This window comes from Carassius carassius, chromosome 41 (assembly GCF_963082965.1).
Source record: "Carassius carassius chromosome 41, fCarCar2.1, whole genome shotgun sequence".
NCBI lineage: Eukaryota > Metazoa > Chordata > Actinopteri > Cypriniformes > Cyprinidae > Carassius > Carassius carassius.
Genome location: NC_081795.1, coordinates 25,181,269 through 25,197,459, shown reverse-complemented (window position 1 = coordinate 25,197,459; position 16,191 = coordinate 25,181,269). Strand labels below are relative to the sequence as shown.

Genomic DNA, 16,191 nt, shown 5'->3' with positions numbered 1-16,191 from the left:
ATAGTATCACTACTGACATCTTGACTAACCGGTCTGGGAGGACCTGAAACCAAAGTTCAGCAAAACAACTTCAGTGTTTTGGTTGGAATAGGGATTCAATGTTTTTCATTTAAATATAAAAAATATTCAAATGTCTTGCTTCAGTGAAATAATGAAATTCTGTGCTAACCTTTTTTGTTTTTTAAATGTGCTAATTTGCTGAAATGTATGCACATGAATCTCAGGGAGGGATTGTTATTTTGGCATGCCCCAGGCATAGATATTTCAAAAAGGCCCATTAGCAGTGCATTCAACTGTTTATAACTTTATGGCCCATCATATGGTAAAGACACAAATACATAATCAGAATTTGACTAAATTCTAATTGATAACATACTAATATTCTTTTGCATGTTCTATAAACATGGCCATTGCATTCATCAAAAGACCGGAAAGAATGTATATGTGGGTGCAGCTTAAAAAAAAAACCAATCTGTTTCTTCTTACTCTTCCTCCTCTACTCCTCCAATTCTACCTAATAATAACAAAACCAACCATATGCTAAAGTGTTATAATAGCTATATTATTGATGTAAAATAATAGTTTTCTTCTAATCATTGCACTGTTTCAGTGTGTGATTAGTACTAAATATTACTGGATAAATATTATTGAACAAACACATTACATTTTTTTCTAAATTTCTCTGAATGAAGTGGAGACAGACTAAACATGTATTATAGTTATTATTTATTTATTTTTACAGCAAAACATAGACAGCATGGCTAAAAACTGGTTTTACCGGTCTTTGGCAACATCTCTGTTAACATTGTCAACATTTTAGTCACCGTCAGAGGTGAGCATGATCTGTATTGTTTTCTATGATGTAAGAATATTCAATATTTTCAAACTATTACTATGAAATGATGTCAAAGCAGTATCAATAAATTGTTTTACAGAAACATTTATTTTAACAAACAAACAGTAAGACAAATTAACTGATTTATGTTTAAAAAAATGTAGAAGGTTAATGCACATTTTACAAAACCATTGCCTTTGTAATTTATAACAGTCAGTCATCTATAATGATTAATGGAACTATTCATGTTGTCTTATTAAACATAAATTACAAGAACAGTTGGCTTCTGAAAAACAGGGAATTGTATTCCCTGAGTTAGAATCCTCTCATCAAATTACAAATGCACACTTTCTATTTCAGTGATCTGTAGAATCACACAAAATCTCAGTAGATAAACTACGCCATATCAGAAACTGTCTTTCCATTGTTTCTCCTTAGGAAATCCACAGATGGGAATAAAAAGGTTTAATTAAAAAAAGAGTCTTTTTAAATAAAAAGTCTTTGCGTGTGTGATCTTCAGACATAGGCTTTGCTGGTGGCTGTGGACCTTGGCTGAGAGTACTTGATGTTGTATTTTTCTTCTTTAGGTGGGCAGGAGCTGCACAGAATGCCTCCTCCAAGGAGCAGCAGTGCAGCCGCACCGAATCCGATATAGATAGAAGGCCCCAGCTCCCTCCGTTGGGCATCTGTGAGAAGGGGATTGTAGAAATCCCTGACGATGGTGTTTGTTGTCCAGCAGACTGGGACCAGGACCAACACTCCAGCAATGATGAAGATCACACCACTGGCGATAGCCACCTTTGCCTTGCTGTCTTCCCTCTCAACAAAGTTGGTGCATTTTCCACCGGCAATCCCCAGGATGACCCCAAAGAGGCATATGATGATGGCGATGATCACAAGCGCCCGAGCAGCCTGCAGGTCCTGAGGTAAAGCCAGGAGCGAGTCATAGATTTTGCACTGCATCTGTCCTGTGCTCTGGACCACACAGTTCATCCACAAGCCCTCCCAAATGATCTGTGCTGTCACGATGTTGGCTCCAATAAATGCAGTCATCTTCCACATGGGAAGGGCGCAAACGATAATCGCTCCCAAGAAACCAATAAGTCCCAGGGACAAGCCTAGGATCTGTCGACACATAGACACCATTTTTCTCTCGTTTGCTCGGCTTAGTTGGCTTATAGAAGAAAGTGTTTGCTCCTCTGTTAATCGTAATAATGACTTCTGTTCCTAGCCTTCAGAGTTTTAAGATTGTCTCAGAAGGGAGGAGTCTAGGTCGGATCGGCCTGAAACCAGGTTAAGGTACATTTTCAAGCCTGACCAGATTCCAAAGCAGGGAATGACGATGCACTGGCTAGTTTCGGGGGAGATATGCATCAACAAGGAACTGAAGTGTCACACAAATGCAAAGGCACCAAGTCATTAACCGAAAGGATTTAGTTGATATTACACACAAACTTGTTGAGTCTCAAAACTAAAAATATAAAGCTAAAAATAAGGCTAAAAAATATAAGCCATCCATACACCTGTCATGGTGCACACAGCGGGGAGGAGTGAGGAGACTTAATAACTTAAACTTAAATAGCCTTTAATAAATGAAAACACAGGGGACATTCCAAAACTAAAGCGTGAGCATGAACATAAAGAAACACTGAGAATGTAACGAGTTGACCAGACAAACAAGAACAGGCAGGAAATAAGGGGAAGTCGTGGCCTAATTGTTAGAGAGTTTGACTCCTTGTGAGGTTGTGAGTTTGAGTCTTTGGACAGCAATACATGACTGAGGTGCCCTTGAGCAAGGCACCAAACCCCCAACTGCTCCCCGTGCGCTGCAGCATAAATGGCTGCCCACTGCTCCGGTTGTGTGTGTGTGTGTGTGTGTGTGTGTGTGTTCACTGCTGTGTGTGTGCACATTGGATGGGTTAAATGAAAAGCACAAATTCTTAGTATGGGTCACCATACTTGACTGAATGTCACGTCACTTTCACTAATATACATTGGATGATTACAAAACACAGGTGCCAGGGTTTAATCAATGAAAATAAACAAGGACAGGAAGGTGACCCAATAAGGAAAGACAAGAACCAAAAAAGAAATGCAAGGAAAACCATAACAAAACAAACTGAACATGTGACAACAACATCAGTGGATTGATGGCAGGATGAATTAAATGCTTCTTGAAACACGACACATAAACCAATGCTACATTAACACTGGATAGAATTTTTTTTTCCTGTTAATATCCTGGAAGAATTCACTGTGTGTGCTTTCTAAGTAAAGTTTGCAATTCAATTTCATCGACACTTTTCTTTCAAATTAAATGGCCATTTTAATCACATTTTCATTTGTTGCATCACATTTTTGTTTGTTTGACAGCTGTGGAATATAGAATCAATTAAAAAGTTTCAGATAGTGAAGAATAGATGTATAAATGAAACTCTGAGATCATTTGTAATAATCATGAAATATATTTATTCACAAGACAATGTAAAGATCCAAAGCTATACAAATTGTCAAAATATTCCCCAGCGGAGAAGCAAAGTAAAAAAAAAAAAAACACTTCACAAATGGCATGATTTGCAAAAGTGAATAACACAACAGTACTTGCAAAGTTCACCTACTCTGTTGAAACATATACATACAGTATACAGAGTTCATTAGCATTACATCATCTCAACCAGTAGAACAACTTGAAGGAGAGGAGAAAGAGGACAAACAAGATTTTCCAAACCATCTTCATTCAAAGGTTAGCAAAGAATAAGACACTCCAATCATGTCATACATTCATTAATTTAACCAAACACTGAAATATATAGAGATTACATTAAAAAAAATTCAGAAAGTGTCAGTTCAAATTATTGTCCACTAGCTAAAGATATTGTCCTGGAACAGGTGAGTAAGTTGGGGGTGGATATGGTTTGTTAGGTACATAAGCTCCAGTATATACAGCACTCGGTGCATATGTTTTGGCAGGCATGTAAGATCCAGGAGGCCCATACATAGGTCCTTGGTAGGGGTACATGCCTGGATAATTTGGATACATATCTTCACTTGGTGGGCAGGAAGTACACAAAATGATTCCTCCAAACAGAAGAGATCCTGAGGCGGCCCAGCCAATGTATATGGATGCCCCAAGCTCCCTCTTTTGGGTCTCGATTGTGAGAACGCTCTGAAAATCTGAGATGGTGTAGGCTGAGGACCAGCAGACCGGAATAAGACAGATGACTCCAGCTACAATGCACAGGATCCCACCCAGAACCAGCACTTTGGCCATGGAGGACTCTTTCTTCAGACAGCTGCTGCACTGGCCTCCCACAAACGTCAAGAGCATTCCAATGAAGCTGATCACTATTGCGATGACGATCAGCGCACGTGCTGCTTGCAAGTCCTGGGTCAGTCGCATGATTGAGTCTTGGATTTTACACTGCATCTGTCCTGTGCTCTGCATCACACAGTTCATCCACAATCCGTCCCAGACTATCTGACCCGTGACAATATTGGCACCGATGTACGTAGTGACGCGCCACATGGGAATGCCACAGCAGACACATATGCCAACAAAACCAATGAAGCACAGGATCTGGCCAGAAACTTCTTTAGCAATCCTCCCCATGTTAAAGCTGCTTGTGTTGTTAAACTCAAACGCAGCTGCTGGTCTGGTCTTAACCCATAGGTGTCTGAGAAACAAACAGGAAGTGTCAGCCTGTTTGATTTAGACACAGACACTGGGAGGAGTTTTGCACGCATGTCTGTTTGGTTAATCCTGTTGAACAAGATTTCGAAGAAAGATTCTTCAGATATGCTGCTTGCTCAGTGCTTTCCATGAAGACGCATTCAGATCTGGTTTCTGCATGTAGCTGCTGTCTTGTCTTTCTTTACTGTGCCAAAGATAATGCCATTGACTTCATCCTTGTTAACAAAGATTTGAAGATTCTCTCAGATGAGTGGAAACTGGTTTCAAGTTAATGAACACTGGTGTTTAACAAGATATTAAATTGATATCTGAAGAGGTGAAATGATGAATAAATGGCACATTATTCAGTATGTTATCAGATGCAGAAATTAAGTACATTTTATAAAAATTGCTTAATGTAGAAATATCTTGAGCTCAAGATGTTTCATAGACAGATAACAGTGAGTTTTTATAATGTTCAGGCTTTATTTTAGGTTAGAAAGTATATAGTGCATGACATCTTTTAAGTGCCTTCAAAGTTTCCATCACTGGAACTGAAATCTGACTAATAATATGCAGTTGCAACTCTTGAGTAATGACATAGAAATTTCAGTGAATGTCACATAAATATCCTGTATATAATAAAGGCTAATGCTCATAGTAGTTGCATTGAGCCAAGATTGAAATATTCTGATGTTTTGATTACTAGTGATTAGATTTTGCCATAACATCTAAACCATGTGTCTTTCTTATTTATTTCACGTATTTATGTATTTGTTTCTTTACTTATCGTTTGAAATGGTTCCCGTCTCTAATACGCATTAATCCACAAATGACTTAAGCTGTTAACTTTTTTAATGTGGCTGACACTCCCTCTGAGTTCAAACAAACCAATATCCCGGAGTAATTCATGTACTAAAACAGTACACTGACTGAACTGCTGTGAAGAGAGAACTGAAGATGAATGCCAAGCCGAGCCAGATAACGAATGAAAGATTGACTTGTTCTCGAGTCAAGAACCAGTTGCATCTGTTTTTGGATCACCAGTACACTGAACTGAGAACCGTTTCTGTCGGACGCGTCCGATTCGAGAATCGAGGAGCTGATGTTACTGCGCATGTGTGATTCAGTGTGAATCAGACCGACACACAGAGCGTCTGAAACGAACTGATTCTTTTGGTGATTGATTCTGAACTGATTCTGTGCTAATGTTATGAGCGCGGGTAAACCAAAGGCTTGAATCAAGGACAATCATTGCAAATGACGTCATTACGTCGAGTGCAAAAGAACCGGTGAACAGTTTTTTTTCAATTGGTGTATTGAATCGAGCTGTCCGAAAGAACCGGTTCGCGGAAAAGAACCGAACTTCCACTACTACTACTGGTGATCCGAAAACCGATGCAACCGATTCTTGACTCGCGAACGAGTCAATCTTTTGTTCGTTATCTGGCTCGGCTCGGTGTTCATTTTCAGTTCTCTCTTCACAGCAGTTCAGTCAGTGTACTGCTTGAGTAAATGAATTACTCCAGGATATTGGTTTGTTTGAACTCAAAGGGAGTGTCAGCCACATTAAAAAAGTTAACAGCTTAAGTCATTTGTGGATTAATGCTTATTGGAGACGCAAACCGTTTCAAATAATTCAGTTTAATTTGGTGAACTGGTTCAAGAAGATCCGGTTAAATCAAATAATTTGTTTGTGAACCGGACATCATGAGGAATGAAATGAGGATGAGTCAATAATGACATAATTTTCATTTTTGGCTGAACTAACGCTTTAATGTTTATTTGAATTCTCACTCGAGGGCTTTTGCCTGTAAAACACAATAAAATGCATAAAATTATGTTATTTCTTATTTATATGTGGTTAGGTCAAAACAAGTAATCAGATTTTTTCAGATAATATAACCTAAATCGGATTATATTAATTAAAATGTGTAATATAATGAATGAATTCCATTTTTGTATTTAATTTTGAATCAGTAATGAAATACAATTTTTAGTTGATCCAGCACTGTTGTACACATTTTAAGTAAATAAAAAATTATAATAATAAAAAAATAAACAATCTATATTTAGAATCCCTACATTAAAGCTGTAATATATACATGACTCATTTATCCAAAGCAATTTGCTCTGCACTGAAGACATTAAGCATTCCCAGAAAATAAAACCCATGATGTTTCCTGTATTCGCTTTACTGTTTGGGCTAAAAAAAAAGAATATCATTTTATAGAATTTATCCAATGCAATGGGAGTTGCTTAATGATACATGTAGAGGCATAAATATTATCTCAACATAAATATTATCACAACAAAAATGTATCTCTATATAGAATATGTGTATTCATCATTCTTTGTAAATGTGAAGAGGAACAATAAAAATGTTATTCTATTACATGTAAAAAATATCTCAAGTAATTCTACAGATACATTGCTGACTTACAGTGATGAATTAGATCAATCATTCACTTGAGTGTGCATTTTAATTAAGGCCAGTTATGGGTTCTGCGTCTCAGACAAACTCTCTCGTAGCAGAACTGGACCTTACAGCAGAAAACTTGGGGTTGTAGATGCGTTCTTGCTTCAGTGGGCATTTTCAGCAAAGTATTCGCCAGCCAACATACAGAGATGCGCCCAACTCCCTCCGCTGGGCCTCCACCATAATGGGGTTGTAGAAGTTCTGTATGGTCGTGTGTGCAGCCCACGACACTGGGATCAGACAGAGAACCCCAGAGATAATTAGCAGAAATTCCTGCAACGATGCACGCTTTTGCTTTGGACCCTTGGTCCTCAATGCAGTTGGTGCACTTCCCACCAGCCAGAGAAATCATGATTCCACAGAGTCCAGTCAAAATGGAGATGATGATCATGGCCCAGCCCGCTTGAAGATCAGAACTGAGCGCCAGCATGGAGTCGTAGACTTTACACTACATTTGTCCAGTGCTCTGCACCACACAGTTCATCCACATGCCCTCCCAGATGACCTGTGCCGTGACGATGTTGGCCCCAATGAATGCAGACACTTTCCACTGGGGCAAAGCGCACACGATAATGATCCCTAGCCGACCCAGCATGGCTGTGGATATGCCCATAATCTGGAGTCCTTGGGAAACTTTTTTTAAACCACAGCCTTAACAGTGATAAAAATAGCCAAAAGACGTTTGCTATTTATTGTAAAGGTTTGAAAAGGTGGAGTTTGGTTTTCCTGAGCTGATGATTTGTACACAGAGCCCCTATGATTGCTCATTTACACTATAAAAACAAAACTAATGGCTTTCAGAAGCACAGCAATACTTCAAAGTCCTTCAAAGTCAGTTAAACAATAACTTTTCAAAATGACTTTGTGCTCACGTAAAAGGCCCTGTGAAAAGATATTGTCTTTGGATGGGTAATTTCTGATTGGAAATAATGTATCACATTTTTATGATAGGTAGATGATAAGTGCAGTAAAGCATAAGACACATTAAGAAATTTTCTCATCTATTTTGCAACCACACAAAAGGACTATTTAAATCTTTTTACTGATCAGCTGTGATTAACTGGAGAGAGCTTTCTGTTAGTGTTTGCATTCATCTCATTGGCAGAACATACTTCACCCAGAAGTGTGACCTGGAGGCAGCCATCCATTCTTCAAGGGCACACAATAGCAAGAATATAAATTGTCACTGATAAAATATTGACAGTAATACAATTAAATATTATAATTATGTATTTATTTGTTTTTAGTTAATGCATGTTGCATTGCATGGATTTTTTAACATCACACATTTTAAACTGTACATCAACAGGGAAACATAATGGTGCATAAAATATGCATAAACTCATCTAAATAATTATGATCAAATTATTATTAACATTTATTTTGATTGTTTTTTTTTAAATATTAAATACAGGGGACTGGGGCTTTACTGCAGTTATCTCAGGTGTATTTTTTTATTATTATTATTTTTTTTTTTTTTTTATTTCTGTGTAGATACATAGCTTATCAGCTACTAAATGCTATTGGACTTTTCCACTTTTTATTCCCGGGCAAAAACGTACTTTCCTTAAAACTCCTGGAACTTCTCTGTTGTAAACACCTACAATTCAAAAATGTCAAATGTAAAAAATAGGAATGTATATTTGGGCCAGAATATTGCCACCTGGTGAAAAAAGAGAGAGAAATAACATAGTAAATATCATATAATGATAAATATCATATAATGCCTTTTTTCATTTCAATTTTATTTTTTTTGTTGCAATAATGCTTACAGTCAAATACCATTCATTTCACTCCCTCTCTGTCCTTGTAAGTGTGTGAATATTTTGCACTCATCATGTAGTTAGCACTTCAGTAGTTGTGACACCTCCCATATATCTTCTTTATTAGATAATTATTGAGAACCCAACCATCTTTCCAAGCAAAGAGAGTACAAGCTTAACTGTTACTGTGTAATGAAGCACAAGAAACAATTGTGTGTGTTTCTAATGAATTTATTTGTTTGTAATCCATGTAGTTGAAATGTTTTGTAGTATGGCACAAATATCTGTCACAAAGCACATGATTAAATTTACATTTTGTATAAATCCTTAAAACTAAGCATATCTGAAGAGGGAATCCACGGTTTGTGAATCCAGCTGGCAAAATTAAAAAGGAGGTATTTACAGGCCCCACAAAATTTTTGGCAGTACTGTTCTGTTCAGTGCTGTGACCTGATACGTTCATAGTATTTCACCATTAATATAAAATCTGGCAGCTGACAGCTAATTCAACCAGAACATTCAGATACATGGTCAGTTGTAACACAAACAGGTCAAAAGTTGACCAAGATACAAATTAAAGTCACTATTCACAGTGCACCTCGGTTCCTCTTTATACATAGCCTTTGTTTCCTCCTGGCCGAGCGGTGTACTTTGCAGTGTACTGATCTTTAGGAGGGCAATTTGCACAAAGCAATGACCCACCAATTATTAACAGCGCCGAAGCAGCCCATCCAATAAACAATGAAGCTCCCAACTCTCTCTTCAGTGAACTGACGGTCATAGGGTTATAGAAGTCCCTTATAACTGTATTGGCTGTCCAGCAGACAGGAATCAAACACAGAACTCCAGCCACAATGAAGATGGCTCCTGAAATGATGCCCACTTTGGCCTTGGTGCGCTCGTCCTCGATGCAGTTGGTGCATTTCCCTCCAGCAGCCGCTAGCAGGATTCCAAAAACACCCACCAGGATAGAGATGACAACCAGGGCCCGAGCCGCCTGCAGATCTGAGCTGAGGGCCAGCATAGAGTCATACACCTTACACTGCATCTGTCCGGTGCTCTGCACCACACAGCTCATCCAGATTCCTTCCCAGGTTGTTTGCGCAGTAACTATATTCTGCCCAATGAAAGCTGTGACAAGCCACATAGGGAGAGCGCAAACCACGATCACCCCGATCCAGCCGATGATGGCCAGGGCTATGCCCAGCATCTGCAATCCTGCTGATACCATGCTAGCACACTGCTTTGGTAAAACAATAGTCTTTGGTCTCCAGAACTGCTTCAGTGAACGTGGGAGCAAAGCGGGCCATTTTATGCAAAGAGAAACAAGGAGGGGCCGCACGAATCACTCTCAGGTGCACCGTCACCATTATTTGCTCCCAGGCTGTGGTGTCATTAATTAAGCAAATCCCAGTGACGAGCCTTAACTGTAATTGCATTAGGGTGGATTTGTTTTGCTGAATGATATTTTATGAATCACAATTTCATAGTTTTACATAAGGATGACTCATGGTTCAACGATGAAAGTACACTTTTAAGAAAAGCATAACAGTAATCCATAAATAAAGTCAGAAAACAAATATATTATACAGAAAATGGGTGTCCCAAGGCAAGTGAAGGGTTTTGAAAGATGAAGTAACACAATTAACTAATGCCAATATATTAAAATAAATAAAATAAAAAAGGGATAAATAGGGAAGTACCCTCTAGAACACACACCCAAAGTACACTGAACACTGATTCATTGTCTTTTCTCCTTTTGCTAATTGCAGATAAAGCTTTAGCTTAGGAGGACGATCCTGCTTAGATATAATTATTTGACAACTAAACCACTGTAATTATGGGTTTTTCTAAATTAGTCATTTGAGCAAAGCATAACATATGCCACCCTCTCACTTAAACTTGTGTTACACATGCATTTCTTTACTCTCACAAAAGAACATTTGCTTTAATGAGACTAAAAACTCATTTCAAACTTGATATTTTTCTAAATAGAAGCACTTCTAAAGAGACAAATGAGAGAAAAACAACATGCAGTTCCTGACCTGGTTTCCAGTGTCCAGGAAAAGAGGTGCAATCTTTCCCTGAAGCCACTGCAGCACTCTATAGTTAAAAGAACTAACAGAGTTCAGTATCAAAGGCTTTGCAGACATTTAGAGGCACACGGTGAAGGGATAAACGCCAATCCCAGGTGTTTGTTTTGTAGAAAATAGAAAAAAGGGGGACAGAGTAAGGGATACTGATTGTTTCATAAATGAAAGAAGGCTCTGTTTGGTGGCCAGAAGGACAACAATGGTTCTCTTTTACATGGCAGCTCATTAAAATACCCTTGGCCAGGAGAAAGAAGATACGGTTCCACACACACACACACACACACACACACACACACACACACACACACACACACACACACACACACACACACACACACACACACAGGTAAGGAATGTGTGCAATTAAGGATTCAAGGAAAGATTGTCTGCACTGTAAACCCTAATGTTGTCTTGACTTAAAAAATCAAGTAATGTTGGCTAAACATTACTTAAATTTTGCGTTTTGGCCCTGCCACTTAAAAATATGAGTTAATTTAACTAATTTACCTTCAAAATGCATAAACTTAAGATTTCAAGTGTTGTGAGCTCAAAATCATGAGTAATCCTTTGGAAAAACTCAATGTCACTCTGTTCTTCCTTTAATGTGATTGGCCATGGGAGGAATTCTGCCTAGCAACAAGAGAACAAAAGCACTGATTGGTGGATTACAAAATTCGTCCTTTTGGTCTGTTTGGTTTGCTGAACTACATTTCAAGATGACTTTTTTTTTTTTAGTGTATTATGTTAGGTGAGTAAAGTTATGTAGATATAAAGTTGTTTTGCATGATTTCTACTAGTGAAATATGTTATCCTTGTGGTACGTGATTTTGATATGGTATGATTATTGAAACGACAACTTATAGTATTTGATGAAGTGGCCCAATCGTTTTCCTTTGAGAGAAAGAACATGGCAGCTAACGTTACTGCTTAACTCGTTAGACCAATACACTGGAAACCCTAATAAGTTGACTGAACTAAATTGATTGAGTAAACTCGTTGCCTCAATTTAATTGAGTAATGGAGTCTCCCAAAACTTACATATTTAAGTTTATTTAACTTGACGCTTTTGTAGAAAACCCTAATAAGTTGACTGAACTAAATTGATTGAGTAAACTCGTTGCCTCAATTTAATTGAGTAATGGAGTCTCCCAAAACTTACATATTTAAGTTTATTTAACTTGACGGTTTTGTAGATTGTACTTAAATCACTCAGTTCACCAAACTTGGTGCTTATTTAATGTACTTAAACGATTATGTTCACTTAACTTGGTATTAATTTCAAGTGTACTTATATATTTAAGTTAACTCAACATGTAAATTTAACAGAAAATTATGTTCTTATTTTTGACCGCACACTTTTTGCACACTGAAGTAAAACAAATAACAGCATATTTAAACTTTGACCTTTTGACAAAATGTCACAATATTTATGAAAATACAGTAAACCCTATACTGCACTCTAAAAAAAAAAGTTGTGTCAACAAAAAAATAAGGCAACTTATCGCTAGCGCTTTTTTGAGTAAACTTAACAAAAAATTACTATGTTTGCGTATTTTAACATCAACCTAATCCATTGGGCAAAGATACGTCCAGTGGACATCTTTTTATGTCTTTGCAGACGTTGAAAAGATGTCCACTGAGGAGGCAGAATGTTTTATGATGTCTTTTTTCAAATGTTTTTTATGTCTTCTGTACGTCCGATATAGACGTTCACAGATCCTCCTTACAAGGTTTTCTGTGACTTTATTTCTGTCAGACATCTAGAGAAGCTCTTATTGAGAATTAACAGAGGTTTAAATGTTGATACTTTATACATTTGAAGTCACCATTGTGGTGGAAAGTGTTTGGTTTAGTTGGGATCTTGGTCCAGTTACTTCTTGTGTAAGCTTGTCTTTTGCTGCTGTAACAGTGTATTTTAAAACACTGTTTTTGTGGCGAAGAAAGACAAACTTAAAAGAGCTCAGGTGTCATCAGCTCTTTATTGGTGTTAGCTTGTCTCTTGCTGCTGTAACTTGTGTGTTGTAAAACACTGTTATTGTGGCAATGAGAGTTGAGATCAGACGTGCACATCTTGCTTGTAATGGTGACAAGTTAAAATAAAATGTATTGCTGTAACTGTGGATTCACTTTTATGGATAGAAACCTAGTAGATAAAATAATGTACTTACTTTATGAAGACAGATCACATCGTCACAAACAGACATCAAGATTTTGGATATGCATCACATCAATGGTGACAATCAGAACAAAAAAGGCTGTAAAATAAGGATGAGTTTGTGCTATGAAGCTCTTTTGTTTGTCACCGTTGTTGTGATGCATATGCTAAATCTAGAAGTCTGTGTGTGTGAGTACTTGATTCTTTTACTCAAAATATTTCAAATGCATTCATTTTGTCCATCTTCAAAATAAGTATTTTGCTCTTGGTGCCTGTTAAAAATATCAAACAAAACTTATTTTATGATCTCAAATACGTATTATGTGATGACTTTCTCATCAACAAAAAACATCTGATAACACCTGAGCTCAGTTAAATTTGTCTTTTTTCACCACAAAAACAGTGTTTTAAAATACACCAACCCAGCAGCAACTGGACCAAGATCCCAACTAAACCAAACACTTTCCACCACAATGGTGACTTCAAATGAATCAAGTATCAACATTTTAAACCTCTGAGTGAATTAGGTACAGTCTACAAAAGCGTCAAGTTAAATAAACTTAAATATGTACGTTTTGGGAGACTCCATTACTCAATTAAATTGAGGCAACGAGTTTACTCAATCAATTTAGTTCAGTCAACTTATTAGGGTTTTCAGTGTGCCAAAGATTACCTTATCAGGTTAGTTACTCTGAATTCTTTAAAAGAGGCTTAAGTAATATCAAAAACTTAAATACAATAACTGATTCATTATATTTAAATACAAAGACAATCACAAATAATTTTTAATTGGTTAAACTGACATTGGTTAAAGCAGTCATAATCACATGACCATAATGTAGGGAATCAGGGGAAGTCGTGGCCTAGTGGTTAGAGAGTTTGACTCCTCTGGGTTAGAGAGTTGGACTTCCTGTTTGTTGTTGGCGGCTGTACTGCGTTTGAGCTCCGACACTATATTCTTTTCATTGACTATTTTTAACTCAAAAATCAATTTTATACATCATCGTTTCCGTTTATATAACGTGTGAATATATCCTCTATTGTATTCTACAACAAAAACAATCAGAGCGCCTCGCTATCACTAGATGAATAAAAATGCATCTGCATTTTTATTCTTTAGCTTGGGTTAAACTAATTTTACTTTGTTGGATCAGCAGCTATGCTAATGATGTCTCTATTTTGTTTCTATGTTTTACTAGGATTTACACAAGCTCCAGTCTGGATCCAGAACACCTGAGAAGAGATGATGCTGACCCTCAGAGGACCCCAGATGATGCTAACCCTGAATCAACAAACAGAACTAACAAATATTGCTACATGTGTGACTGCATCATATAATTACTATTAATTAATAATATTGATAGTTCATCATCTAGCTGACTACGTCTTGTATTTTTATTATTATTTTTTATTTTTTCTAAAATCCTGTCAAACGTGCACAAACTACTAGCTACTACTAAATATTATAGAAACATAATTTTCTGTAAAGTTGCTTTGTAACGATTTGTATTGTAAAAAGCGCTATACAAATAAACTTGAATTGAATTGAATTGAATTGAATTTGACTCCTAACCCTAGGGTTGTGGGTTTGAATCTCGGGCTGGCAATACCATGACTTAGGTGCCCTTGATCAAGGCATCGAACCCCAAACTGCTCCCCGGGCGCCGCAGCATAAATGATGAACACTGCTCTGGGTGTGTGTGTGTGTGTGTGCACTTTGGATGGGTTAAATGCAGAGCACGAATTCGGAGTATGGGTCACCATACTTGGTTGAACGTCACTCACAATAAATCAATTTTTGCATGTTCGAACATTCAAGTGTATCATAGTTCATTTAATTGGGTTTGTCCTATCGTGTGTATCTGAACATGACTTTTCTACATAATGCTTTCAAACTCAGTGAGGCTCTTGTTAATACCATCTACAGTAGTCAATTGAAGTGGATCAAAACCTTTCATCAAAGTTTTCCTTAATGATGACTAATGTAAAACTTTGATTACATGGAGAACTGGCTTGTCTTGTTGTAGGAACATGAGTATGGGAAATATTACACATATGTAAAAATATGACTGTGAAAAGACAAATATGAACAGCTAAATTTTGTAATATCATCAGAATAACATTTTCATAAAATGTCAACTTTAGACTCTTTGGTCAGAATGTGCAAAAATGTAATTCAGATAAAAACAATAATGTCTTAAAGTAAGAAGCACAAGTAAACACAAATATAGTAGCAGCAGTGAGTCATCTGTGCCACACTCTGTTGACATCGTAGAGTGTCACCCCTGGGCTGTTGGGATGGTAGATAGAGTTTCTATGGATGACCAAGACTGTGATAGCGATCTAGAAGAATGAAATGACTGATGAGTCAACAGTGCTTTCTAAAGATCAAGGATGAGCGCTCAACATTGAGAGCTCATGATGCTTGACCCGGCCAGCTAATTACAGACCGCTGAGTTTCTTAATAATTAACATATTAGAAGAGAAAAATAACAGTGGTCTACACATCCTAAAGCTCAACAGAAAACAATAACTCATATTCTTCTCAGGTAAGAAGGATTTAGGAAGTGAATGTTTTGCTCTTTCTGGTGGTATATTTAATGTACTGACATTTTTTAACTAACAAGTTGTTTGATATAATGCAAACAATATTACAATGGCTTGTAATGAAGCACATTAATAATGAGTATTTGTAAAGACGTTTACATTTTGTAGCATTTCTGGTGACTTGTCCACATTCTATTAAAGATATCAACAGTCCAGTTTAAGGAAAAAACATATACCTGTGGATATATTTTTGCAAACTGATATTGCTTGTAGCATGTTTCACGGCACTTTCAAAGTTAAGTGTCCAGTGACTGACGCTTAGGCATTAAGGCGTGTTAAATTTTCTCTGAAACACACATCGCAACATTTTATTACATTGGCTGTGTTATGTGTCACATTCGGAAATGAAATGACTGGTGTGATGTGCCATAAGATTAATGCTTTATCGCGTTTGAAATCAACTTTCCACCTCCACTAAACCATACCCTAAACCTTGACGATAATGTTAACAAAAGGAAAGGAAAATAAAATAAAAATATTATGGATGAACCATGCCATTTAAGCTGATTTCAGATAAAGATAAACAATTGTTTTTCATTTTCATTCAACAATTTCATTTTAAAATTGGAAAAACAAATGATAACATTAT

The 16,191-nt window shown here is 37.0% G+C and overlaps 2 protein-coding genes and 1 pseudogene across 2 annotated transcripts; all 3 read right to left on the bottom strand.

Moving 5' to 3' along the window:
• Positions 1–1,269: 1,269 nt before the first annotated feature.
• cldne (claudin e) lies at positions 1,270–2,058 on the bottom strand. Its single transcript, XM_059533628.1, has one exon. It carries the CDS (start codon positions 1,979–1,981, stop codon positions 1,352–1,354), a length of 630 nt encoding a protein of 209 aa, XP_059389611.1. The 5' UTR covers positions 1,982–2,058; the 3' UTR covers positions 1,270–1,351.
• A 1,255-nt stretch (positions 2,059–3,313) lies between these two features.
• cldnf (claudin f) lies at positions 3,314–10,035 on the bottom strand. Its single transcript, XM_059533632.1, has 2 exons — positions 9,503–10,035; positions 3,314–4,455 (listed from the first exon to the last, which is right to left on the bottom strand). Exons 1-2 carry the CDS (start codon positions 9,976–9,978, stop codon positions 3,702–3,704), a joined length of 1,230 nt encoding a protein of 409 aa, XP_059389615.1. The 5' UTR covers positions 9,979–10,035; the 3' UTR covers positions 3,314–3,701.
• Positions 7,018–8,132, bottom strand: LOC132123000 (claudin-4-like; annotated as a pseudogene).
• Positions 10,036–16,191: the final 6,156 nt, after the last annotated feature.

What these genes read in the sequence shown, in the direction of transcription:
- cldnf (XM_059533632.1), bottom strand. Translation starts at nt 9,978, where the DNA reads ATGGTATCAGCAGGATTGCAGATGCTGGGCATAGCCCTGGCCATCATC. An exon ending in GTCAGTTCACTGAAGAGAGA is followed by an intron (nt 4,456 to 9,502) that starts GTTGGGAGCTTC and finishes TAACAACACAAG; the next exon opens with CAGCTTTAACATGGGGAGGA.
- cldne (XM_059533628.1), bottom strand. Translation starts at nt 1,981, where the DNA reads ATGGTGTCTATGTGTCGACAGATCCTAGGCTTGTCCCTGGGACTTATT.